Source organism: Ochotona princeps, chromosome 15, assembly GCF_030435755.1.
Source record: "Ochotona princeps isolate mOchPri1 chromosome 15, mOchPri1.hap1, whole genome shotgun sequence".
Lineage (NCBI taxonomy): Eukaryota > Metazoa > Chordata > Mammalia > Lagomorpha > Ochotonidae > Ochotona > Ochotona princeps.
In genome coordinates, this window is record NC_080846.1 from 55,230,556 (window position 1) to 55,258,540 (window position 27,985).

Here is a 27,985-nt window from a genome sequence, read left to right on the forward strand (position 1 = left end):
GCCATGCCCTTGGGTGTAATCTTTTGAAATGATCTATTTGGGTCTTTGGGTGACACACTCTACACTTCCTAGATGAATTGAGAAGAGACCAGTTTCCTTATTTTGTTTCTTGTCCCTATTTAGATAACTCACGTGGCTCTTTATCTCTGAGACCCAAACAGCTATAGAATGGCAAGGGTACATTTCAGGATGTGCAGTAGAAAATATTTCCTAGCTTGTTCAATGACTGTCAATGGGAAATATTTTGCCAACAGGTTCCTTCCTAGACAAGGAAGGGTCAGGGGACATTCAAAAACCTGACACTTTGGTGTCTTCCTCTCTCCACTCAAGAATCACACCATCTCCTGACTCCCTCCCAAGATTTGCTATTCAATTCCCTCTGCTTTTTACATTCAGTTGGTCACTTTGCAAATAAAACTCCTATCTGCAAATACAAAAAAATAGAATGAAATCATACTTATTTCTTTTATGTACAATTTTCCTTTCTGTTCGTGCTTCAATTGTGGCCAGAAATAATACTAAGCATCTTTGGCAATGCCACTCTTTTTGGAGTGATTATTTAATTTTTGTGATTGCAACTTGCCTGAAGATTATTTCTTGTCTTTTCTGATTAGTTCCAAGCAGCTTATTCTTTCTGTAGGGATCTGAAGAGAAAAGAGTAAATTCATCCAGAATCACACTTAAGTATTTCTTTTCCAATGCTCAAGTAAAGCCTATGAGCTTTGTTGCCATTCTTGATCCAGCAGATTTTAATATTAGTAAAATGTGGATATTTATAAGTATTACATCATTTTTATTACCACATTCATATAATAACTTTTTTTAAATAAAAATTTCAATTACTTGGAATTGGGTATGTTTTTGCAGGACAGAACAGAAAAAGTGGCACAGAAATTCAAAATAAGGCTTGGGGTATCTTACATCCCATAACAGTGCCAATTTGTCTTGTCTTGCCTGTTCTGCTTCAAATGCAACTTCCTGAAAATATATCTTGGGAGTGGCAGATGATGATTTAAGTGCCACGGATCATTTAAAAGACCAAAATATAGTTCTAGATTTATGGTTATAGTCTGGAAAAGCTTGAAAGGCACTGCTAGAATAAACCCAAATATGCAGACTGCAGAATGCCTGTGTATTTTCAGCTGTCCTTTAGGAAGAAATTTAAAAAAAAAAGAAAGAAAATTCCACTCAACATTTACTGAGCCATGTATCAACTTCACTGCCCACTATGTGCTGACCTACCTGAAAGTCCCTGGTTGACAGATTTCTCCACTGTCCATGGTGCTGATTCTTGCTCCAACTTGAAGATCACATCAGGCTTTGTCATGGAGTACCCTGTTCATGGATAATTATTTAAACAGTGCAAAATCACTACTAGTCCTACCAACTACTAAACTTCATACACTCTTCTTTCATGTGTCATTTATACAGAAGTATTCTGCTTGGGCAGGACAGAATTTCACTCACCCACAGACAGCAGATTGTTATAGGTCTCAAGCATCACCTCTCTGTACAGAGCCCGCTGAGTATCGTCCATATACTGCCATTCTTCCTGGGTAAAGTCCACAGCCACATCTTCAAATGACACCAACACCTGTAACAGCACGTCTCCTCAGTTCTGGATCACTCAATAGAAATACTAACAGTGCATTGTATCTAACCTTAATTTGCAATACTTATGGGTGCAGCTTAATTTACAATGAATACAGCATCATAGAGTAACAACAAAATGAACGTACTAGTTCTGTATCACTTTTGAAATTCCAATACTTCAACAGAATATTCCTGATTCTCTTAAAGGTTGTTTTCTCTAAACATTCTGATTCTATTGAATTCTTGAGAAGGCACTGTTAGAATACACCTTCAACCACTCCTCTTTGGATGGGCATTTGTATTGTTTCCATGTATTTGCTATTGTAGGTTTATAGGATTACAAATCCCCTTCTCATAAGTAGTTTTCTTTTCCTTTGGGTATATTCCTAGAAGTAGGATAGCTGGGTCATATGGTCATATGGTCGGTTAATTTGCAATTCTCTAAGTACTCTCCATACTGATTTCCATAGTGGTTGTACTACCCTGCGTTTCCACTGGGGAGTGGGAATTTGGGGATGGATACTAGAGCGTACATAATTGTACGATAAAATTCAAAATGAAAAAACAAAACAAAATTTATATTAAAAAATAGAATCCACCTTTAGCTGAAGACATCACTCTCAGCTTCTCCCTGTTACTGCCACTCTGCTCAACTAAATTAAAATAAATAATCATATTAACACTGAGTCAAAATACTAACTCAGGAGCTGTATTAATAAGCTGAGTGTAATTCTTCTCTGTGTGTTTGATTTGCATCTTCTATGGATGCAGCTTAATTTACAATCTGTAAAGCAACAGAGAGTAAAAGCAAAATAACATATCTTGTCCTGAATTATTTTTGCAAAGTTAAAGTAATAATTTCCCTATTATTCTGTATTAGATTGTTTTCTGTAATAATTATAAAATGAGTTCACTCTTACCCTGTAGACATACATAAACACATGAGCCAAATAACATGGCAGATAAGGAAGACACATGTTTAGTACTGCACAGAATAATTAGGAAATATTTGAATAATTTATGAATGCTTTCCTTAAACATCTTGAGATATTTACAATCACATGAAGTAATAATAAAATTCAATTTATTTATTCCAACATAAAATAATGAAATATTATGAATATTTTTAAACTGAACTTGCATAAATAGCTAAATATTTCCTACAGCTTATATTGGAATTATATAATGTATGTAATCAATATTTATATATATACATATATGATCCCATATCTTTTTTTTCCACTTTTGAGTATGTACATGTTAAATCCTTTCTACTTTCTTGTTTTCCTTTTTATGGAATAACATTTAAATGAAACTAAAATTTGAATTCCTACATAGAGAGCTGCAGCTTAGTAGGGAAACAAACTGCAGCCTCTTACAGAACTATCTTCTTACAACAAGCAGCTAATATCAGCCAGTCACAGCCTTCCAGCTGGACAGAAAATATGCATATAAGGCAAACGGCACATTGTAACAAACCTATGTTTCAAAATATGTTGTAGAAGCCTTTTAACATTAACCACGTATCTGTTTTATGCCTATTTGTTTCTAGTTACTTATTTACTGATTTTTATATAAAAATTGAATTAAAGTAGCTGATATGCACAATTTTAGCAACAGAATGATAATTCTTTTGTATCTTCCCTTTGCTTACTGATTCGTTCTTTTTCTTTCTTAAGATTTTTATTCCAAAATCAGATATACAGAGAGGAGGAGAGGCAGAGAGGAAGATCTTCCGTCTGATGATTCACTCCAAATGACCACAATGGCCAGTACTCTGCTGATCCAAAGCCAGGAGCCAGGAGTTTTTCCAGGTCTCCCACGCGGGTACAGGATCACAAAGCTTTGGGTCGTCCTCGAGTGCTTTCCCAGGCTACAAGCAGCGAGTTGGATGGGAAGTGGAGCTGTTGGGACTAGAACCTGCATGCATATGGGATCCCAGCATATTCAAGGCAAGGACTTTAACTGCTAGGCCATGGCACCAGGCCCCACATTCTTAAACATTTGAAAGAACATGTTTTAAATTTTCTTTGCATTCAAGAGCTTTGTTATTCATAAAGTGATTAAAAGGAAAGTAATAAAATGACCACTTTAATAGGTAAGGTGTATACATATCAGAAAATGAAAAGATATGTTTCAATCATGCACGGGATGGTTACAGGTATCTCTTTCATACAACGTGTTCATTAACTTTCAGTACATACAACTAATAGATTGCTCAATCATAGAGCAAGCTTATTTCTAATCATCTAAGAAATTTTATACTATCCCCCACAGTGACTGAATTAATGTATAATCCCCCCAACACTGTATAGATAGTAGAGTTGCAGGACAATCTCTAATGTGTGCATCAGTTGCAAATTAAATAGTAACTGTGTTACAATATAAGTCTGATTGCCAACTTAAATGCTACCTGGTGGGCATGACTAATAGCCCACTTGGCAATGACCTGAGGCATGACTTCCAGCTGTGCCTTCAGAACTTGACCTGTGACATGACCGGAGGGTCTAAAGGGACAGACATGCCTTCTAGTCAATTACGGTGTCATTGTTGGGTGGGAGGGATGTTGGAGACAGACCATCTGCTGCCTCCTTTCCTAGTCCATATGGGTTGTGCTCACTTTACGGTATCTGGACATGTCCCCAGTGGTTCCTGCAGCTAAAGAACACTGACGCTTCACCCCCATGTAGGTCTCAGTGCCTGCTTGCCGGAGACTCAAAAACAATAAAAACTGCTTCCAAAATGAACAAAGAAACAGACAGACATTTCTACAAAGATAACCAAAAGGCTAATTAGCACAAGAACATTCTCAGCACGGTTTATCATTAAGCGAGTGCAAAGGGCAACCACAATGAGATACCACTTCAAATGCATTGCAATGCACCTCATTAAATAGTGGTCTCAAAGAGAAACTGCAATCAGGCATTAATGATCTAAATGGAAAATCATGAAAGTAACATTAGAAATGGCACTAAAGGGCTGCTTGTGTTGTTAACCTTCTCACAAACTTTGGAAACAGTACAAGATATCACCTGGAAGAATCCGGGAGCATGTCAGTGTTTTCGTGGTCTGCCTCTGTTTCCTTTTAAAGTTGTCTATATTTGTGAATTGAACTGTGGCAAGGTGGGCTGAGCTTCCCATATGTGCGCAGTCCCTGTCCTGAGTGTTCCACTTTCAATACAGCTTCCTGTTTTCGCCCCGGGAAAGCAAGAGAGGATGGGCTCAAGTCCCTGCACACCTGCACCCATGTGGGAGACACAAGAGAGGCTCATGGCTTTGGATTGGCAAATTGCAGCCATGTGGGGAATAAAGCTACAGACAGAAGAGCTCTTTCTCACTCTCCTAGGTTTTCTCTGCAACTTTGCATTTCAAATAAAAACCAAAGAGAATGCAACAGGAGGCCAGCCCTGCGCTTTAGACGATAAAGACACTGGCTTCGCACATGGACAGTGGCTCATATCCTGCATGTTCCACTTCAGACCCAACTCCCTGATAACAGGCCTGAAAAGGAAGTGGAGGATGGCTCAAGCACTTGGGTTCCTGTAATCAAGTTGGGACCTGGATAATACTCCTGACTCAGGCCTTCAGGCTTGCTCCCCTCTGCTCATTCTGGTTATGTGAGGAGTGAACCAGCAGATGGGAGATGTCTCTGCATCTCTCTGTTTCTAAGCAGCTCTGTTTTTCTTTCTTTTTTTTTTTTTTTAAAGATTTATTATTATCGGAAAGCTGGATATACAGAGAGGAGGAGAGACAGAGAGGAAGATCTTCCATCCGATGTTTCACTCCCCCAAGTGAGCCGCAACGGGCCGGTGCGCGCCAATCCGATGCCAGGAACCAGGAACCTCTTCCGGGTCTCCCACGTGGGTGCAGGGTCCCAAAGCTTTGGGCCTTCCTTAACTGCTTTCCCAGGCCACAAGCAGGGAGCTGGATGGGAAGTGGAGCTGCTGGGATTAGAACCGGCGCCCATATGGGATCCCGGGGCTTTCAAGGCGAGGACTTTAGCCACTAGGCCACGCTGTGTGGCCCTAAGCAGCTCTGCTTTTCAAATAAATAAATCTTAAACAAAATAAAACACAAACTGCAATAGGAAATGGCATTGTGGCATAGCAAACTAAGCTGCCATCTGCCTCACTTTCAATCTAGCTCTAAGTCAATGTGAATTGCAAACACTGGAAGACAGCTCAAGCACTTTAGTGGGAGACTCAGATGGCCCTCCTGGTTATTCTCTGACATGGTCCAGCACTGACCATTATGACCTTCGGGAGAATCAATCAGCAGACATGTCTGTCTGTCTCTTTCCTTTCCTTTCTTCAAGTCAGTCTTTAAAATAAATAAATGCATAGGATTCATTTAAATCTTTAATAAACAAACAAGTAGTATATTTCTTTCTCCACATATCCCTGTAACAGCTCATGAACACAGTACAGCTTCCAAATGCTATTAAGCATCACACTATTTCAGTAATTCTAATAAAGCAAAGCTGGAAAGTTAATAATATTTTTTGTATATTTGGAAACTCCTACTACTCCAAAATCTTGAGTGTTTCTTTTTAATTAGATATTGAATAATTTTTATTTTGTCATGCATTACATGAGTAAACATCATTTTAAACTCGATATTCTGCAATCATTAGCAGATTTTCGTTTCAATTTGAATCATGCAATAACAATCATGTCTTCTTTTGGCATCAGAAAACATGGAAAAAAGTTTAAAACATCTTTTACAGCAACAATGTCTGAGTTATGACGATTTTACCTTCTTTCTCGCATACTTGTTTTTTCACTGTACTTTAAAAGCTATCGTAAAACTCCTAAAATACAGTGTAAAGGAAACTGAGAAGTAAACAAACAGCTTACTGATGGTATGTTCGTGTTTTCCAGCCTGGGAAGCATGTAGCAGGCGGCAGGGCTGCACCTGCAAGAGAAGGTGGAGAGAGGGAGTTATGCATTGGTCTTGCTTCTACCTAGTCTCCTTAATGGTTCCTACTGTGTGCTAAGCAATGTCAAGCTAGGAGGCACACAATGGCTGGAGACACAAAGGCCATCAGCTTTTCTGGGCAAGAACAGTGATTTATTTACAAGTGCCAGTCAAGCTTCCCTTGAACAGTATCAACAATGCCAATGATTGGCAGTGGTTAGTTCAAGTTATCATTTGATTACTGTAAACAACTACTACTTCTTTTAAAATAATGTTACTGGGCCTGGCATCATAACCTATTGGCTCAAATCCTCACCTTGCATGTGCCAAGATCCCATATGGGTGCTGATTTATAGGCTGGCTACTGCACTTCGATTCCAGCACCCTTCTTAGGCCCAGGAAAGGAGTCAACGATGGCCCATAGCCGTGGTACCCTCCATCTACGTGGAACTTGGAAGAAGCTCCTAGATCCTGGCATCAGATTGGCTCAGCTCCAGTCATTGCGGCTACATGAGGAGTGATCCAAATGATGGAAAAGCTTTCTTTCTGTCTATCCTCTCTGTAAACCTGACTTTACAATGAAAATATTATTAATAATAATGATAATGTCACTGCCAAGCACTAAGCTATGTTTTCAGCCACTATTGTTCAAATTACAAAATACCATAGAAAACATATCATTGTTACTAAAATTTACGCAACAGAAAAATGCTTGGGTGGTATTAAGGAATTTTCTATTTCTACAGATGAGCTGCATAGGACTCCATGCAAGGACTTCCTTTAGAAAACTTCTTGCTGTTAATATTAAAAACTCTATAGAAGGCAAACATCTTTCAACCAGAGTAACTTTGTCTAAACCTATATATGAAACATGGATATAATACACATGTATTCTATACAGCATTTCTAGTAATTGTTGCAAAGGAAAGTTCTTAAGACCTCAATGACATTTCTCAGTTACTAAACCTTCAATGACACTTGATCTTTCCATTTTATTTGTCATAGCCCTGAGGACACTCATAAATAGGACAGCAACATAATTGAAAAAGTGTTTTCACTTTACCTCATTAAATAGCTGCCTTATGGAAAGAGCCAGAGAAAACCATCACACTTTTAGGAGTGAATTTCAGGAGTGAATGTGAGGAGGTTGGGCTGCTGCTTGGGATAGATCACATCTGATCCCCAGATGCCTTGTTTATGTCTACTGGCTATTCACCACTTCCAATGCAGTATCCTGCTGTTGTGCCTGGAACACAGTGGGTGGGTTCCAAGAATCCCCTGGAAAACTAGATGGATTCCTGTTACTGGATTAAGCATGGTAGAGCCCTGACATCTTGAAAGTGAATCAACCAGCTGATGGAACATTTCTCTCCTCTCTGCAATCTGCCTTTCAAACACATATCGTATTTATACAAATGATTATAACATATACACTGTATCTAAAACTACATATTTTAACTTGATTTGTGGCTATATCTTGGCGAGTAATACAGAATTACATTTTAAATTCAATTAAGAGAACGTCACAAAGACACTTCTACAACTGATATTTTTGCAGGTGTGTGGGTAATCTATTTCTCCCCCTTCCTTTACTTGTATTGTAATGATAAAATGCCATGGGCTCAGGGATTTCCCTTATGCCCTGGAACTGCTATACAGTATACCAACAGTGGTCTAACACACTTTACCACAATGCAAGCCCCAATGGTTAATCTTTTTGACTCATTACTACTAAAAATATTCTTGCCTTCCTTCGGTGTCTCACCATAAACTTCAAAAAAATAATTCATATTATAATGCCATTCTTCCAAAGAAAAACACATTGTATTACCTTCCCTCAAAAACTCTTGGACCTGAAGCAGTCATTGTAATTCAGGTCATTTACGTGTCACCACCCTTCACTGTTACAATTAGATTCATGTCAACAGATAAATACGTGATATAGCCTACAGAAGTTCGGAGCGGAATGGAGTTCGACAGATTAAATACAGTTGAAATTTTTGAAAGAATTCATTGTATCATTTTACAATTGCACAAATCATCTAAGAACTCACCAGAAAAGTTATAAATTAAACTCATTGTTTTCCCATTATGATCGTCACACCATCACTTTTCAATTATTTTTTATCTTCTCAAAATGGTTGTAACTGACCATAGTGGTCAAGTTTCTGCTTGTGATCAACACAACCCTGAGTGCCTGGTTTCAATGCAAGCACCACACCTCATCCAATTACAGCTGCCTGAACCCTGAACTGGCACTCTTTCTCTCTCTCTTTTAAAGACGGGTTTACTTTCGTTGGAAAGTTAGATATACAGGGAGGAGGACAGAGAGGTAGATCTTCCATCCATTGATTCACATCACAATGTTGTCAATGGCCAGAGCTGCGCTGATCCTGTTGCGGGGTGTGAGAGAGATCACACTGAACCCAATTGTAGGATGTAGGAGGAGTCTGTATTTCCCTAGCCTGGTGAGAGCAGCTCCTGCTACACTCCAGGTGCTACTGTGCTGAATGGGGAAAGTCACAAGTTTTTAAGCTCTCATCCTCCAGTCACAGTAATTTCCGCACTGTCATTTTTTTGTGTATCGAACTGAAGGAGGGACAGGGTGCACTTTCCCCACCTTCAATTAACTTGAATGCGGTTGTGCGCCATCAACTAACCTGACAAGCACCACATTAGCATCTGAAGCCAGGAGATAGGAGCCTCTTTCAGATCTCCCATGCATGAGGGTAACAGGGTCCCAAGATTTTGGGCTGTCCTTGACTGCTTCCCCAGGCCACAAGCAGGGAACTGGATGGGTAGCCAATTCAGCAGGGTTAGAACCAGCACACATGGGAACCACATGTGTACAAGAGGAGAACTTTAGCTTTCTTGAAAGAATATACAGGTACCCAAATCGCCTGCTGAACTTGCTCTGTTGCCATATCTGCCTCATTAGCTTCCAGTTTTAATTTAGCCTAATGTGCAAAAAGAATTTGGTTAGTGAACCACCTTCTGAGAGTATTCTCTGTCTCCATGCACTATGTTCTTGTCTCTAAAGAAAAAACACACAAAAAGATGGCATCAGCATCCTGTGGCTAAGCATCCACCGTCAGTGTTGGCATCCCATATGTGTGCTGCTTGCAGTTTGGCTGCTCCACTAACAATCCAGCTCCCTGCTAATGACTCAGAAACCAGCAAAGGATGGTCTAAATCCTTGGGTCTCTGTACTCATGTCAGAGCACGAAGAGAAGCTCCAAGCTCCCAACTAGGACCAGTCCACCTTCAGCTAATGAGGACATTCAGGGAGTGGACCACCAGATGGAAGATCCCTCTGTCTCTGCTTCTTTCTCTACAATGCTGCTTTTCAAATAAAAATACATTTTAAAGAATTTATTTCAAAAAATAAAAAGAGAAAAAAGAAATCCTGTGCTCTCTGGACTTCTACCTAACATGTTTAATACTTCTTGTCTGCAGCCACTGCAAATGGGATTCACCCACAGTAGATGCTGCATATGGTGAAGATGGGATCTAGATGTCCTCAGGATCATTAAGAGCCTCTTCACCCTTGCAGGCCTTGGGTTCATACCTCTCAGCACCACTCAGCCTGAGCATGGCTCTGGCAACAGGCAACTGAGCACAGAAAAAGCAGAGGTGTCACCTGCTGGCAGTCAGCAGGAGGTGGGGTTCTATGTTCTCACTTGCAATTGCCTGGAGTGCAGTTCCCACCTGACCTGATCATGATGGGGGACGGAAGTACCCGTTCTAGGTTCAAATAACACTGAGTCTCCCTGCCTTGATTAAATTTTGAATTTTCTTCAAATATGTTCCCATTTGCTGTCTCTTTGACACCATTCTTCGTAAGAATTTTCTTTAAAAAATGTTTTTTTAACATCAGTGTTGTCAATGAGTCACAACAGTTTGAGCCCCCTAGTTTTTTTTTTTATTAATTATTTTGCATTTTGTGACAGTTTCATAGGCTCTGGGAATCCCCCCACCCCTCCCCTCCCCTCCCCTCCCCCCGGTGGATTCCTCCACCTTGATGCAGTATTACAGTTCAAATTCAATCAAGATTCTTTCCTTGCAAACATATACCAAGCATAGAGTCCAGCTACTTATTGTCCAGATGGGTTGAACAGTTTCTTGGGGAGACCATTTCTGGTCTGAAGTTAGAGCTGGTACAATATCATCACAGTCAATTAAGAGTCCCAATATAACATCAACAGCAATTTGCAATATTATGGAATTGACATGGTTTTGAGTAACCAGTATGTTAAAAAAAAAAAAAAAAGCAAGTCCTAGCCACAACCTATGATTAGCTCATTGACATTTCAATTTTAGTTTATATACAGGACCGGCTGCTATATACCTTAAAATGGGTATAAGGTACCATTCAGCTGTCTCATGTCTATTTCATTTTAGTATTTAGCCATTTGTTGTGTTGAAGTATAATTTTGCTGATCTTGGCAGATTTTAGGATAATCTAGACTGGCTTGTAACTCTAACAAGATATTTGTCGACATTTAAGGTGCAGAACATTTTTTTTGGTGGGGGAGTGTGCAGGAAAATCCTCAACACCATGGTGAGGAGTGACTAATCTTTGTGTCCCACCCAGCGAGGCATGAGCCAATCCACACCAGCTCTTTCCTGTCAGATTTCAAGCTCTACTTTCTGTTGTTTGTCTATTTATTTTAGATTTTTTTGTTTAGTTTGTATGATTGTTTGTTTGCTGTGAGGGGTTTTCGAAGCGATCCCGATGGTCATTGCGAGGGAGGGCGGGGGTCCAGAGTTGGAGCCAGGCTCGGACCAGAGAAAGCTCTCCTCCCTGGTCCCTAAGGACATTTATTGTTCTTCTGTTTCTGCGGACCGCTCAGGGCTTCTGGTTGTCTTTCCGATGACGTTGGTTTCTGCACGGTAGTGTTTGGACTTCTTCCATCCCCTGCGGAAGCTCCGGTTGGGGTGGGTGACCTTAGAGTACTCGGCCTCCGAGGGCATCCAATTCCTTGTGGCCTCCTTGGCAGTTGGGATATAGTCCTTGTTGCTCATATTAATAGTTTGTGGTGAAGGTCTGAGAGTCTTCATGGTTGGGATCCAAGCTTCCTCCTTACCACCTGCTCCACTCTGGAGTGCCCGAGCCCCCTAGTTGTAATGCTCACATCCTGTTATCAGAGCACCAGCTTCTGTTCCAGCCATTCTGCTGATCAACATCCCAATAATACCCCGGAAATGACAGTGAATGATGCCACGGATTGGGCCCTGATACTACATTAAAGACCCAAAGGGGGTTCTTTGCTCCTGGATTGGACCTAGCCAAACGTGGAATTGGAGACCATGGGATCCTGGAAGGACAGAACTGGTGAAAGAAGGGTCATTTTGTCCTTTCTACTCTCTCATGACAGAGTAGTTCAAAATAAAAGTTAGTGAAGTAATGAATAAAAACTATACCAAGTAATACTGAAGATAAAACATTCATTTTTCTTAAAATGAAAACAAAATTCATAAATCTTTTGCTAGATTTAAAAAGTGGGCTCAAGTACAAAACATGAAAAAGAAGAACATACTAAACTGCTATCGCAGAAGTACAGCGGGTGAGGCCTCTCTGTGACTAAGTGAGTTCTGCCACTGCTTGTGATCTGAGATTCCCATGTAGAAGCCACCTCAAGTCCTGGCTGCTGTATTTCTTTCTCTCTTTTCTTAAATAAAGATTTATTTACTTGGTGATGTTGCATTGACTGATTCACTCCCCAAGTGGCCACAACCGCCAGAGCTGAGCTGATTTGAAGCCAGGAGCCCAGAACTTCTTCCTGGTGAGTATCCCACACAGGTGCAGGTCCCATGAGTTGGGCTGTCCTCCACTGCTTTTCCAGATCACAACAGGGACCTGGATGGGATGTGGGGCTGCTTGGGTTAGAACCAGTGTCCATATGAAATCCTGGCACAGGCAAGGCAAGGACCTTAGCCACTAGGCTCCCACACCAATCCGGGCTGCTTTATTTCTGACCCAGCTCCCTGCTATTGCACGTGGGAGTGCAGATGTCCCAAGTACCTGATTCCCTGCACTGATGTGGGAAAACTAGAAGAAGCTATTGACTCCTGGCTTCAACCTGGTCTTGCTTTAGCCATTGTGGTCACTTGGAGAGGAATAAAGCAGTTAGCTCTGTCTTTCTAACTCTCTGCCTTTATCTGCCTTCCATATTCAATAAAACTGAACCTTACTGGGAAAAAAAATGAAATGCAATGGATCATTAGAGACTACCAACAGTAATTATAAACAATAAGTTGTTAGAAATGCTTAATTTCTGGATACTTAGTATTAGCCTGCCAAACCAAATCAGAAAGATACTAAAAACCCGACAAAACCAACAGTAACAATAAATCAGGCATAAAATCTCCTCAAACCAAATGTCAACACCAGGTATTTTCACTACTAAATTCTACCAAATTAACACAAAATTTTTCGGAATTATTGTAAGAAACTGAAAGGGGGAACTGTTCCACATTTGTGTTGAGCCTAGCAATTCTTAAATTCTTAAACTGGACTTCATCAGCAGTTAGAAGATATTTGCCTATGTCGGTATAAAATAGGAAACAACACATGGAATTGCCCAGTAAAAGTGCAATCTCCAATGCTGTACAACTGGTTTTCTGCATATTTATTTCCTAATGATTCTTCCAAAATAATTTTTCATACTCGAGAAATCTAGTTAAAAATCTTGAACAAATCATAGACCACTGCCCGATGCAGTAGCCTAGTCGTTAATGTCCTCGCCTTGAACATGCTGGGAACCCACATGGGCATTGGTTCTAATCCCGGCAGCCCTGCTTCCCATCCAGCTCCCTGCTTGTGGTCTGGGAAAGCAGTCAAGGATGGCCTAAAGCCTTGGAACCCTGCACCCACATGGGAGACCTGGAAGAGCCTCCTGGCTGTGGGCTTCATATAGGCGCAGTTCAAGCTGTTGAGGCTGCTTGGGGAGTGATTCAACAGAAAGAAAATCTAGCCTCTCTGTCTCTCCTCCTCTCTGTACACCTGACTTTCCAATAAAAATAAAACAAATCTTTAAAAAAATCATAGACAAGTATACCTGATGAAAATAGATGTAAAATTATCATGATACATGTAAAATAAATGCAACAACACATAAATAATCTCACACATAATAGCCAAGAGGCACCTAACCTGAGGATGTAGAAAATATTCCAATAAAGGCAAATCACAAACCAAATACTTCACATAAACAGGATGCAAGACAAAAGCATTATTAAAATTATCTTACAGAAAGCACTCAATGAAATTCTACATTTATTTTATAATAAATTCCATATGTGAGTTGAGCAAACCTATCAATATAAATATATACTCTGATATAAATTGAGGTACATAGAAATATGCCTCTATAAAATAGTATCTACAGATGACAAATGTGGTCATCACACAACTAAATGCCAAAAACCAAAAGCATTTTCTCTAAGATGTGACTAAATTAGAATGACTACTTTTTACTGTTATGTAATTTAGTATTCACCCAAATAAAGTAGGCAAGGGAAGGAAATAAAAGACACAGAAATAAAAATGAAGAGACTCCATTCCCTTTTTTTTTAATTTATTTATTATTTTTAATTCATTAATTACATGTATGTGACACAGTTTCATAGGTACTTGGATTCTCCCCACCCCTCCCCAAACCCTCCCACCATGGTGGATTCCTCCACCTTGTTGCATAACCACAGCTCAAGTTCAGTTGAGATTCCCCCATTGCAAGCGTATACCAAACATAGAGTCCAGCATCTTATTGTCCAGTCAAGTTCAACGGCTTCTTAGGTATACCCTCTCTGGTCTGAAGACAGAGCCAGCAGAGTATCATCCCGATCAATTGAAAGCTCCAACATACCATCAGCAAAAATTTACATCATTATGGAATTAATCGACATTTGATTCTAGATTTCACTTGTTTCCCCTGAATTTATTGATAGTGAACCATAATGAATGACAGACTGCATTCAGCCATTTGAAAGAATAGAGTACTGTTATTTTCTACAAAATAGATGGAACTGGATGTAATAAAATGAAATAAGAGGTAGAAATATATGTTATCACATATAAGTGTTACAAAATAGTTGCAAATTTAGAATTGTGATTACTACGGGTTGGTAAGAGTGAAGCCCTGGGACAGGAAGGAGGGACAAGAGGTAGCAAACCAAGTGAGACAGAAGGAATAAGATCCAGTGTTCCAGCCCAGCATACGGTGACTACAATCCACAGTATAAATTTATGCAGGAAGCTGGAGCCCAGGACCCTGTGTGCTGTAAAAACAAACATACATGGAAAGCCTGGGCACCTGGTTTACTCAGTTTCTGCTAGATATATACCCCAACACTACACTGTACCTTCTAATACAATTCAAGTACATGTTGATCAAAATTCTCTAGAATTTTTAAAAATCAGAATCCTCCATTGATACTAACAATGATCTATTTCACAGAAATTTAACAGTTCCCCACCTACAGAGCATATATTTTTCTAATTTACTGGCTTAAGGGAGAGAATTACAGAGCAAGAGTCAAAGCCAGCCAGCCAGCCAGAGACATCTGCCCTCTACTGGTTTACTCCCTAGGGGCCACAAGAGGCAGCAAGGTCCAGGTCAAAACCAGGAGCCTCAACTCCATTCTGATCCTCCGCAGGGGTGCAGGTGTCCAAGGAACTGGGACATTCTATGCTATCTCCCAAGCACATCAGCAAGTGAACATCAGGGACTTTAACTGGTCCTTACATAGAATGCTGGCATTGGGTGCAGCAGTAAAACATGTTCTCTCAGAACATGTCACAGGTGAGGTGGTCACAGAAGGTGGCTGGGAACTCGCATTTACTTTTAACATATTGGTTACTCATTACTATGTCAATTAATTCCATAATGATGTAAATTTTTGCTGATGGTATGTTGGAGCTTTCAATTGATCGGGATGATACTCTGCTGGCTCTGTCTTCAGACCAGAGAGGGTATACCTAAGAAGCCGTTGAACTTGACTGGACAATAAGATGCTGGACTCTATGTTTGGTATACGCTTGCAATGGGGGAATCTCAACTGAACTTGAGCTGTGGTTATGCAACAAGGTGGAGGAATCCACCATGGTGGGAGGGTTTGGGGAGGGGTGGGAGAACCCAAGTATCTATGTAACTGTGTCACATAATACAATGTAATTAATGAAGTTAAATAATAAATAATTTAAAAAAAAACATGTCACAAGGATTGTTTAAACGTAAAGATTTGAATAGTAACATACCTGAACTTCCTACAAAACAGTACAGTGTTATTTAAAATTGGGCTCAGGACTAGGAAAGGTAGCTGAGGTCTTCACCTTGCATACAAGGGATCACAATACAGCTACCAGTCCTTGTCCTGGCTGCTCCACTTCCCAAGGCAAGCACCTATTTGTGGTGCAGGAAAGCAGTAGAGGATGGCCCAAAGTCTTGGGACCCTGTATCCATGTAGGAGATCTAGAAGAAGCTCCTGGCTTCAGATCGATTCAGCTATGGCCAGTGAGTCCACTTGGGGAGTGACTCAGTGAAACAAAGATCTTTCTGTCTTGCCTTCTCTGTGTAAATCTCACTTTCCAATAAAAATAAATACATCATTAAAAATTTATGTTTGGATTATTTGCAAATGTTCATTGCAGACACTAGGGAAAGTATTCAAACAAAAATGTAGGAGACACCTATCCTTGGCATCTTTACAAAGGACAGAAAATGCAATCCTAAAGATATCCAGTTAAAAAGAGGAGGTGTGGGCCTCTGGGGGAATGCTTAGAAACTGTTTAGGAGACGCTCACCCTACACTGGACGCCCTGTGTTTATCTTATGGCTCCACAACAAATTCCATCTTGCTGCCCTGGACACAGGCAGGAAATCTCTCAAGTAGGTGAGTCTTTGCACCTGCTATCATGGACACGATTTCCTTCTATGCTCTTGTTTTTGGTCGCATTTTTGAGACAATCTTAAAGGACTTTCAGGAATGAATTACCCGATGGTCTGTCTCTATGACTTGTAGAAATGAAATAACTTAATAAAAATTAGTTTTAAAATGACAAAAGAAATAATTTAAAATCAGGAATTGGGAACAGATGTTTGGTACAGCCTTTCACACACCATTCTGAGGACCACATGCTTCTCCCCAGTGATTCTAAATGCAGTAGCGTATTCTGGGAAGGAAAATCTCACAGAACAGCAAGGGAAGGTACGCACTGACTGGCTAGCTGTAATCAAGACAAGTTAATGGTGCAGTGTCAGCGCCCAGCCAGTGGGAACGGCTACTTAGCAATGTGATCAGAGACCTCACTGAACACTAGATGAAGAAAACAAAGCCAAACCAAGTCCTAGAGAATCACAACATAAAGAAGTGCACGTGGAGAAGATGCTGGACTGCAATCCTTCCACCCTACCGACACCTCAAACACCAGCAGAATTTATCCACAATTTGTAACCTAAGAATATTGCCCCATATGTGAAACACTTGCCATGAATTAGGCTATGAGAAAGAAAAAGCATGAAAAATGTTGTCACTGGTATCAAAAACTAAAGCAAAGCCCAGCATTGTGGTATAATATGTAAAGCTGCGATCTTGAACCCTAACAACCCATGTACAATCAGCTGTTTCACTTCCAGCCCAGCTCTCTGTGAATTTCCTGGGAAAAGCAGTGGAAGATCATCCAAGTGTCTGGGCCCTGATCACCCACATGCAAGACCCGGAGGAAGCTGCAGGCTCCTGGACTCAGCTTGGTGCAGCACTGCTTATTTTAGCCATCTGGGCAGTGAGCCAATGGGTAGAAGATGTCTGTCTCTTATATATATATATATTTTAAAGATTTTATTATTATTGGAAAGCCAGATATACAGAGAGGAGGAGAGACAGAGAGGAAGATCTTTCGTCCGATGATTCACTCCCCAAGTGACCCGCAACGGGCCGGTACGCGCTGATCCGATGCCGGGACCAGGAACCTCTTCCGGGTCTCCCACGCGGGTGCAGTGTCCCAATGCATTGGGCCGTCCTCGACTGCTTTCCCAGGCCACAAGCAGGGAGCTGGATGGGAAGTGGAGCTGCCGGGATTAGAACCTGCGGCCATATGGGATCCTGGGGCTTTCAAGGCAAGGACTTTAGCCGCTAGGCTACGCCGCCGGGCCCTGTCTCATATTTTTAAACTGTCAGTTGAAAATAAACAAATAAAACAAACAATGAGTAATAATAAAAAAGGATATAATCAAATAGACACTTTTAAGGTTTATTTATTTACTGGAAGGCAGGGAGAAAGAGATCCATCTTCTAGTTCACTCCATGTATGGTAGCACTTTCTGGGCCAAACCAAAGCAAGGAAATTAGAGCTTCTTCTGGGTGTCCCACAGGGGGGAAGGAGCCCAAGCACTTGCGACATGTTAGACTGCTTTCCCAGGTTTCTACGTGAGGAGCAGAATTGTAAGTGAAGCAGGCAGATCTTGAACCCATAAGCAGGTAGCAGCTTGTCTTACTGTGATACCACATTACTGAAAACTACAGTTTAAGCAATCACTAACATCAATGATCAGACAGTACTAGAATGTAGTCACCTCTGGGGTTGGAAGATCAAAGAGACCAACACCTGAACTGACAAAGGCCTTTTTCTCGATAGGTAAGAAGTTTATAATGTTGACAGTCTTACCAAAACTTGGCAGAAAATAAAGTTGTCAAGAATTTACTTTTCTTTCTCTGAGACCATTGCATAAACCCAGGCTTTATGCAAGAGAACAAAGATTTAACATGCAAATCAGGGCACAGCATTCCCGTCTAAGTGAGCAAACTGGAAATCCAAGCACCAGGACATGACAGAGAATGAGCTCTGGGAAGCAGCCTGCTTACACTTCACAGGGAGACCCACACTCAGCAGCTTCCCCACGTTCCCAGGCCTTGGGGGGTCACTCTCACTGAGGACACAGTGCCCAGGGGGGCTCACTGCACTGATGTAGGGAACCCTAAGCAGCCAGAAATGTGACAGTGTGGACCTGGGAACTCCTCACAGCCCGCAGTATCTCCTCCAGCATCTCAGCTCTCTGCTGCAACCACACATTCAAGGCAAAGGTTGTGTCCTCTGTGATTTTGTTGAACACCACATGTGTTATGTTTGCTTGCTACCAATTTACTACCAAGAACTAATCACAACACAATTCAATCATTTCAACATCTGCAGTTAGTAGAGGCCTCAGGGCCAAGGCTTAGTCTTATACACAGGGGCAGCTTAATGTGAGTGGATAGCAGGTGTCAGCTCTTTCTGGTCTTTTGTCCCCTTTCAGAAGCTATCGAGGGGTCCCAACGCAGTATCCTAGCAGCAGACATCCTCCCCTTGCTTGGGCCAGGATCTCATGTAGGTGCCAGTTACAATTCCAGGGAGCCCTACTTCCTATTCAACTCCCTGCCTGTGGCCTGGGAGAGCAGTTGAGGACAGCCCAAAGCCTTGGGACCCTGCACACATGTGGGAGACCCAGCAAAGCCTCCGGGCTCCTGCTTTTATGCACAGGTCAGGCCTTTGCAGTCACTTGGTGCGTGAAACAATGAACAGAAGATCTTAATCTTTGTCTCTCCTCCTCTCTGTATTTCTACTTTTCAATAAAAATTAAATAAAAATTGGGGCCCGGCGGCGTGGCCTAGCGGCTAAAGTCCTCACCTTGAAAGCCCCAGGATCCCATATGGGCGCCGGTTCTAATCCCCGGCAGCTCCACTTCCCATCCAGCTCCCTGCTTGTGGCCTGGGAAAGCAGTTGAGGACGGCCCAATGCATTGGGACCCTGCACCCGCGTGGGAGACCTGGAAGAGGTTCCAGGTTCCCGGCATCGGATCAGCGCGCATCGGCCCGTTGTGGCTCACTTGGGGAGTGAATCATCAGACGGAAGATCTTCCTCTCTGTCTCTCCTCCTCTGTGTATATCTGGCTGTAATAAAAAATGAATAAATCTTTAAAAAAAAGAATTAAATAAAAATTTAAGAAAGAACCTTGTCCCAGATATTGAACGCAAATTATATTTTTTATGAAACCAGTCATACTTTTTTTTTTTTACCCCTTTTACCACCAGAATTGAACCACTGCCCCTAAAATAACTTTCGAAGCCAGTCACAAATACACTTAGAAATTTATACGTGCTCTAGGTCACCAAAACTTTACCTTCACAAGATTTTTTGTTGGTACACACAATCCTCTGACTAAACCAACTTGTGTATCCAAAAATGAAACTTCTCTTTTTCCCAAACACACTATGCTAGGATTTGCCTGGGCCATTCCCAAGGGTTTACCCCCCTAGGCGGCCAAGGCTGAGAGGACCCAGAGTGCATCAATCATTTCTTTAGATGACATTAATATGTCACCAAGGAACAGAGCTCTGGATGGGTAAAGAAAATATTAATGCTCCAAGGGCTTAGCGATATAAAACAGACGCGACACAATACATGGCTTCCAGCTTTAGGGCATCAGCTGCCATTCCGAATGGCAACTCCCATTCTACTGCTATCTCTCAGGGGGAATGAGTGAGCCAGAGGAGAAGTTAGTCATGTTTGCTTGTTACAAAGTGTTTTGAAACTCAGAAAAACAGAGAGTGTCTTGAGGACTGTTTAAATGTCCAATGGGGAATCACAAGTTGAGGACATTCCAATAAAATGGATGCAGTTAAGTTAGATAAAAGGAGATGTACTGAGACTTTTGAAGGTTAATTTACTTTTTACTTTTTTTTACTAGGCAGACTTTTTCATCCACTCCTCACTTACCACATGCCTGGAACAGCCACAAGACAAAAAATCAGTCAGGTTTTCCACACTGCTACCCAAGCCACTGTCTGCTGCCTCCCAGCCTGGGCAGTAGCTGCACACTGCATTTGCACAGAACTGAAACCCAGGCATTCTGATGGAGACACAGGAGTCCCAATGTCATATAACTACTGTCACACACACCCACACAGGGCAGGGATGCCTTCCTGTGCTCTGTCAGGTGGCCATTCACTGCTTTTCTGCCACCTACTGTTCACTGCAACCAGTTCTTTTAAAGTGCTAATGTGTATTTTGTGACATAGACACACACAAAAAAAGACAACTGACTGAATTATGTCTTTAGGAAACAGTGGCGAGTGTTGTGATTTTCCAGGGCAGAGAGCAGCGCTTGGCATTGAGGCAAGAGTTCTGGACATTCAGAGATTTATTCCCTGCCTTAATGCTCTCTGCTGAACCTGACTTATTCCCTCTACGACTCATGGGGATATTTAATCCCAATTGTGGGAACTTAAGGGAGTGGGTGACAACATACTAGAAGTCATCAGGATAAATCAGTACTGGTGCCTTAACAGCTCCTTTGTCAGGTTCTTCTAGAGAAGCCTCTTCCCATGAGTCCTCGTGCACTCGCTTGGTTGTCTACAAGGTCGCTGTGCCACCCCAGGCCTCTGCCAAGCACAGCGCCAGCACCACATGCTGCCCCTCAACCTTGCAGCAAAACTCGGAGGAAAACAAGGCTGTTGGTTCTAACTGCTGGAGTCTGTGCTGCTCTGGTGTCAGCTACAAGAAAACTGCCCCAGACCCTTAGGAGGAGCTTCACTGAGGACTGAGCTGGGGGCTGGAGACGCTGCTTCTCAACTCAAGAAAATCAGGCCAACTTAACAAACAAACAAAAACAACAACAACTAAACCCTCATGGCCAACATGAAGGTGGGACGGTCCCCGGGCACTCTCCCCGCCTCACTACACAGTTTGTTCAAATGTGAGTCCTAGTGTTCCAGCTCAGCGCTGCAGAGTGAGGACCCCCAGGTCCCCTCCTGTCCCCCCATGGCCTCAGGAGATGCTCGCACACTCACCGCTCAGCCCGAGGAGTCGGGGGTCCTGCAGAGGCTCCTGCGGGGAGGGAGCTCCCAGGGCAGCACCGGCTCAGCCACCCGGGCCTTCTCGGGAGCAGAACCAGCAGCTTGGCTATGGCGGCCGGAGAAGAACCTCCCGCGGGCTGCACAGGCTTTCCTGGGCGCGCGTCATTGGACTGCTCATAGACATTGATTATGAGTCAGAGGCTGCGCAGCCAATCAGAAGTGCAGTGAGTGAGTGTGGAGGGGCGGGGTGTCCCGGGGAATCCTTGAGGGAGGGGGAGGAAGAGGCGGGGCTTCACCTCAGGCTGGGCGTGGTCTCCTCTCTTGCAGCTCGAGCCTTCCAACAGCAGGGGCCGCTGTGGCCTCTCACATCAGTCCACCTCCTGGCCTCTCCTTCCCTCTCTGCTTCCTGATCCTGTTCAAGTCTGGAAACCCAGAAATGTATGAGGTTGCATTTCACTGAATGTTCAATCGATTCTGGGCCTTTTCTTGTTTTATTTGGTTGTTTTTCCGTTAGTTCATTTGACATTAAAATGCAGAACTGAAGAATATTTGAAAATGTGATACAAAATAATTGTTTTAGATTTCATTTCTCTTCTTGATGTTCATTTTCTGGTGTGTATTTTCATTTTCATATTGTTCCTTATCTGTTTCTTATTCGTACATACTAATTTGTTGTAAATATTGATCTCCTGCCCAGAATTCTTGCTTGAGTCTCTCATCAGTTTAAGCTTGGATTTCCACAAAAGGGCCATTAGTGTACATTGACAGTTTTGCTGCTTAAACCTTGACCATTCTACTACAATTTCCTTTCGGTGTTTAATTTCCTGATTACACATTCACAACAATGTGTAAGAGACAATGTGACAAGAGGGCTGGTCCTGATTAAATGTAGTGGAAAATCTTGCCATGTTATATCATATGTATGTATTATATTTATATTTCCTGTGTTATGCAGTGTATATCTTTCTGAAACTTGGTTTACACAGTTTGTGCTTTTGGTTTCTGTTTTAAAATATCCATTTTTTAAGGATTAAAAAAAATTTTCTTTTGCAAAATCAGATCTACAGAGAGGAGGAAAGACAGAGCAGAAGATATTTCATCCACTGATCCATCCCAAAGCAGCCACAATGGCCAGAGCTACACCAGTTTGAAGCCAGGAGCACAGAGCCTCTTTCAGGTCTCCACACTGGTGGGAGGGTCCCAAGGCTTTGGGCTGTCCTCCACTGCTTTCCCAGGCCACAGGCAGGGAGTTGGATGGTAAGTAGGGCTGCTGCGATTAGAACTGGTGCCCATTTGGCATCTTGGCTTGTGCAAGATGAGGACTTATGCCACTAGGCTACTGCACCAGACCCTGCTTTAAAACATCTTACTCCTAAATGTTTTAGAAAATCCTCTGAAAAATCTCATGAAAGATTACAAGTTTTATGAAGCATGATGGTTATATTCCAGAAATTAATAATTTACATGGCACTCTTTTCTTAAGGACTTTTACTAATTGTTATTTTTATATTTGTTTATTTATTATTGGAAAGACAGATTTACAGAGAGAAGGAGAGACAGAGACAAATCTTTCATTGTTGGTCACCTTCCCACTTGGAGCCCATAGCCAGAACTAGTTGGTCGGAAGCCAAGAGTCTCTTCCAGGCATTCCATGTGTGTGCAGGGTCCCAAGGCTTTGTGCCATCATCTACTGCTTTCCCAGACTGCAAGCAGGGAGCTGGATGGGAAGTGAAACAGTGAGATCATCAACTGTCACCCATGTGGGGTCCCAGCACGTGTAAGCTGCGGATTTAGACACTGAGCCATCATGGCAGACCCCTAATAGTTGCTAATTGTTGTTAATTTTATTAATGGGTTGCCACAGTGTCTTGTTTACAGTATATACAAACACTCAGTTGAGTCTATAAATGGATCCCAGGTACTCTGCCAATTTATGTGACATGTTCTGTATTTTGTCCTGTGTTTTAGAAACTTCTACAAGCCTGTCCATCGCCTCCTGTCTTGAGCCCTCTATGCCTGTTGGTAGGCCTGATTTTGCGCATCTCGGATCTTGTTCTTGGGGCTATAGGTTATGTGCAGTTTCAACACCTCACAGGAATGTGACCCACATTCGTCCTTGCATTTTGTCTTTATAGAAGTCCATCATTTGGGTCTGGCATGATAGCCTAGTGGTTAAAAGTTGTTGCCTTACATGAGCTGGGATCCAATTTGGGCATTGGTTCTTGTCTTCGTGACTCCACTTCCCATCCAGCTCCCTAACTGTGGCCTGGGAAGACAGTGGAGAATGGCCCACAGCCTTGGAACTCCTACCCACCTGGAAGATCTGGAAGAAGTTCCTGACTCCTGGGTTAAGATCAGCTCATCTCTTGCCACTGCAGCCACTCGGATATTTCTTGTTCCTAGAGCATGAGCCAGCTGCCTGGAAAGCAATATCACTCACTTTGGTCATTAATCAGCATTTCCTCCACTGCTTCCAGACGCTCCACCCCTAAGTCACACTGTGCTCCTCTTACTTCTCGCATCTCGCTCTTTCCTTCACCCCCTCTGTGAGATGTACCCTAACTAGCTTTCCTCACTGAGACTCTGAGCTGCTACAATCATTTCTCCCCTCCTCCTCTTCCCTCTTTCTGTGCCTGAAACTGCAGTTTTTCCAAGGTTTAAGCATTTTCTTTTCTTTTTTCAGCTTCACCCACCCCTAATGCAAAAGAATGGGGTACTGGGTAAGCTAAAAAAACAGCTACTTACAAGCAAAACAAAACGAAATGTTCCTTGCCAAACTTGTTCAATCATGTGCTCTAACAGAGCCCTCCAAAAGCAGTGAATATTCAACTAAAAATGTCTACACCTTAATTTTGATTTAAGTGAGGATAAATATTTTCTGAATGCAAACTTAGCAATACCTAGCCTCTTGCATCCTTGAACGATGCTTGTGCCTGTTACAAGTCTTGATGTAATATCTAAAAAATGTCACCTTTCTATCAAGGATAAGCTGGTATAGAATTAAAATCTAATCCACCATAGCATTGTTCCGTGGTAAGAGGGGAACCCATGTTCTCCATCTTCTAGATGTTATATTAGCATGCAAAATGGTTACAAGCATGGAAATGTGTTGTTTTTAGAAAGATTGTGAAAAAGGCTATGCATGATACAGTTGATTATAGTCCTTATGGCATAATTTGCAGCATTATCTAAATATTTATCATTGACCCACGGCATTAAAGTCTGATCCTCTGATAAATAAACCAAGTTTCACAATGTACATACTATTGTAACATTTCCTTTTAAATGCTCGTTGTCTAATTAATAACTAACCTTTTCAACCAGCTCCAGTAAACTGAAGTCTGACTGTTGAATTATCTCAAAAAAAAAGACACAAGTTAAAATCCTATGTCTTGGGTCTGGCGGCGTGGCCTAGTGGCTAAAGTCCTCGCCTTGAAAGCCCCGGGATTCCATATGGGCACCGGTTCTAATCCTGGCAGCTCCACTTCCCATCCAGCTCCCTGCTTGTGGCCTGGGAAAGCAGTTGAGGACGGCCCAATGCATTGGGACCCTAGGCACCCGCATGGGAGACCTGGAGGAGGTTCCTGGTCCCTGGCATTGGATTGGCGCGCATCGGCCTGTTGTGGCTCACTTGGGGAGTGAATCATTGGACGGAAGATCTTCCTTTCTGTCTCTCCTCCTCTGTGTATATCTGGCTGTAATAAAATGAATAAATCTTTAAAAAAAAATCCTATGTCTTATCACACATGTTTTTAATATGAAGATACTGTTTGTGTTTTCTGCCTTTCATTAAGTTCTCATTGCTTAAGATCAGCAAAAGTTATGCACTTGTTTTAAAGGTATTTGAGTGATCATTTTATATCAATAATTAAATCTGATCTATATTGTTTTATGTAATCAGATTCTATTTCAACCAGAACATTTGAGTGTTCATGGCATCCTTAAACAGGCACTCAGAAATTCAAAAGCTTCAAATTCTGGCACTTTAATTTAGCTTCTGTTACAAAATGAATTGTGGAATTAATTAGACTTACAATAATCACGTTTGCTTGACGTGTGGTAGCCTTTTGGCAAAAGTCCTCTCCTTATACATGCTGGGAACCCTTATTTGTACCAGTTCATGTCCCAGAAACTACACTTCACTTCAAAATTCCTGCTTGTGGCCTTGGGAAGCAATTGAGGATGGCCCAAAGCTTTGGGACCATACACACATGTGGCAGGCCAGGAGGAGGCTCCTGGCTCCTGGCTTTGGATCGGCTCAGCTCTGGTCGATGCTGCCACTTGGGGAGTGAACCAGCAGATGGAAGATCTTCCTCTCTGTCTCTAATTTGCTTTGAAATCTGACTCTCTAATAGTAAGTAAATAAATATATTTTTAAAAAATAATCTTTTCATGATGTGCCTTACAAGGACTTAGAAGTATTTACAAATCTCTGCGATGTTGGAAGCATGTGAACCAAAAATGTGTTTATACATCAGATATATATTTAAATAACACAAACAAATGAAATAATATATTCATTTATTCAGTGTAAATTTTGAAAGGTTTATTGATGGGTATACTTTCAGTCAAGTATGATGAGTCTCTATACAAAGTCCAATAAAGCAAGCAGAAACAAAATTGTGTTGTTCTTAGTGCTGACTGAATGGCTGGGCTAATGCTCACCTCCGACTGATAAGTATGACCGTGGCTCTGATAGAACCCAGTATTAACTAGCAGCACTGCTATGGAATCCGTCAGCACACAGCAGGGTCACGGGACCAGACACTGCCCTGCTGGCTGCTGACGGATTCCATAGCAGTGAACTGAACAAGCACCGAACAAGCAAGGCAGTGGCCCAATGATGGCCAGTCAAGTGACAGGCCAAGTGCAGGGAGGGGGAGAATCCAGGAAATCCCCAACACTGATGGAATTAGAAGCTCAGACATCCTTTTCTGGATGTGGACTCCATCACAAATGACACAAAGTCAACACAGGATCAATTGTTGAAAAGGTTTCTGTTGCTGCCAAATAGGACCCCTGAAAGAACACACTGTGATTCTACCTGGGCCTTGTTTTGTGGCTGGGCAAGAGGCTGTCTGAGGGAAGAAGCTGATGGCTGAGCCTGCCTGGCCCTAGAGCTGCGGACCAGGCGGGTATGCTACAGGCTCACTGGGCATGAGGGTTCGGAGACCTGCACAGCATACGTGGCCTGGCCCTGGAGCACCAGGCAGGTTGGCAGGATGTATCTGCTGTGGAGTGGATTGCTGTGGCTAAGCTGACCTGGCCCTAGAGCAGCCCATTTGGTGACAGGGTGACCTGAGAAGTGACAAAGGGAATGCTGGCAAAGCTGTCTTGGCCCTGGAGCAGGTGACTGTCTCTGTGAGCACATGGAGCCTCTAACACAATGCCTTCCATTGTCTCACTTACCAACCCAGGACAAGGCTCTGGTAACTGGCACCAGCAAACGTCTAGCTCAGGAGCTCTGCTATACTGTCCACCGTCTGCTGCTTGAGAGCCAGTCGGGCTCAGCCTGTGATCCTGGCCGCTTAGCAGTCAGTGTGTTTGTCAGCTGCTCCAGGGCTCGGCTCCTGCTAACAGTGACACTTGAGTCCCTTGCCCTACAATACACCCACTCCCCAGCCTCATCTGACTCTCCAGTGTCATCTCCCACACCCCTGGACTGCCTGGACGCTCCTCCAGGGCCGTGAGGGTTTGGCCCCACAGCACTCATTTCTAGCCTGCCTGTCCTCTTAGCCTTCCTGCTGCTCCAGGGCAAAGTGGGCTAGTGTGGTAGGGAATTCAATGTGAAACACTTCAACAACCTGTTCTGTCTTATGAAAAGATGTTCATGTGGACAACTCTAGTTGACAAAGTAGGATTTGTTTAGGAAGCAGAAGGATGGTGGCCTGTCCTGGTAACAGGATTGGGGCTTCAAGGGAGGAAAGACCCAAGGAAATGATGGAAATTGTGTCCATTAAGCACCATCTGAGGGAGGGATTCACATGTGTCACCCAAAGAGGAGAAACAAAATTATTCTCAATGGGTAATAATGTCTACCATGTCACCAGAAACTAATTATTTCCTTCTCCCAATATTGTCTGGTAGGCAGCTAGTTCAGGGCCACAAGCTTGGAAGCCACACCCAACACACAACTAGGCATTCATTTCTTCCCACTTGTGACACTCACCTATCAATACCAGGAACCTGAGAGGGCTGGTATTGCCTTCTTGGGTAATTACTTCCCACCCAAACCCCCATAATGGCCCTTGAGAGTGAGGGTCTGGCTCTCTTAGTCACACTCTTGCATAGCTCTGGAACTCCAACTCTTGGTCTTCCCACTAGCTGGTTGCTCTTTGGCTTCCTGCAGAGAGACTCTGAACATAGGTGTCCCCTAAGCATATCCCCTACATGTCTGTATTACTCACCCTCTGTTCGCTGCCTGGATGGAACAGTAAAGAAGTTAATTCTAGGATGCCTTGTGTTTCTAATTTGAGCTCTTTCAAGAGCTCCAAGAGATGAGGCCTAGCAATAATGGAATGTGGGCAGAGATACCAGGGAAAGGTGGATATCGGCAGCTTGAGCCTCTCTTCAAGAAGTGCAGCTCAGGGCCAGGCCCCTTCTGCCTGCAACCCTGTGGCCCCAGCCTGCTTGCTAAACAGCA

The 27,985-nt window shown here is 42.5% G+C and overlaps 1 protein-coding gene across 1 annotated transcript; it reads right to left on the reverse strand.

Moving 5' to 3' along the window:
• Positions 1–555: 555 nt before the first annotated feature.
• On the reverse strand, positions 556–23,864 carry LOC131482007 (zinc finger protein 717-like). Its single transcript, XM_058673152.1, has 6 exons — positions 23,783–23,864; positions 21,337–21,493; positions 6,450–6,507; positions 1,468–1,594; positions 1,243–1,335; positions 556–644 (listed from the first exon to the last, which is right to left on the reverse strand). The coding sequence occupies exons 1-6, from the start codon at positions 23,862–23,864 to the stop codon at positions 556–558; spliced, it is 606 nt and encodes a 201-aa protein (XP_058529135.1).
• Positions 23,865–27,985: the final 4,121 nt, after the last annotated feature.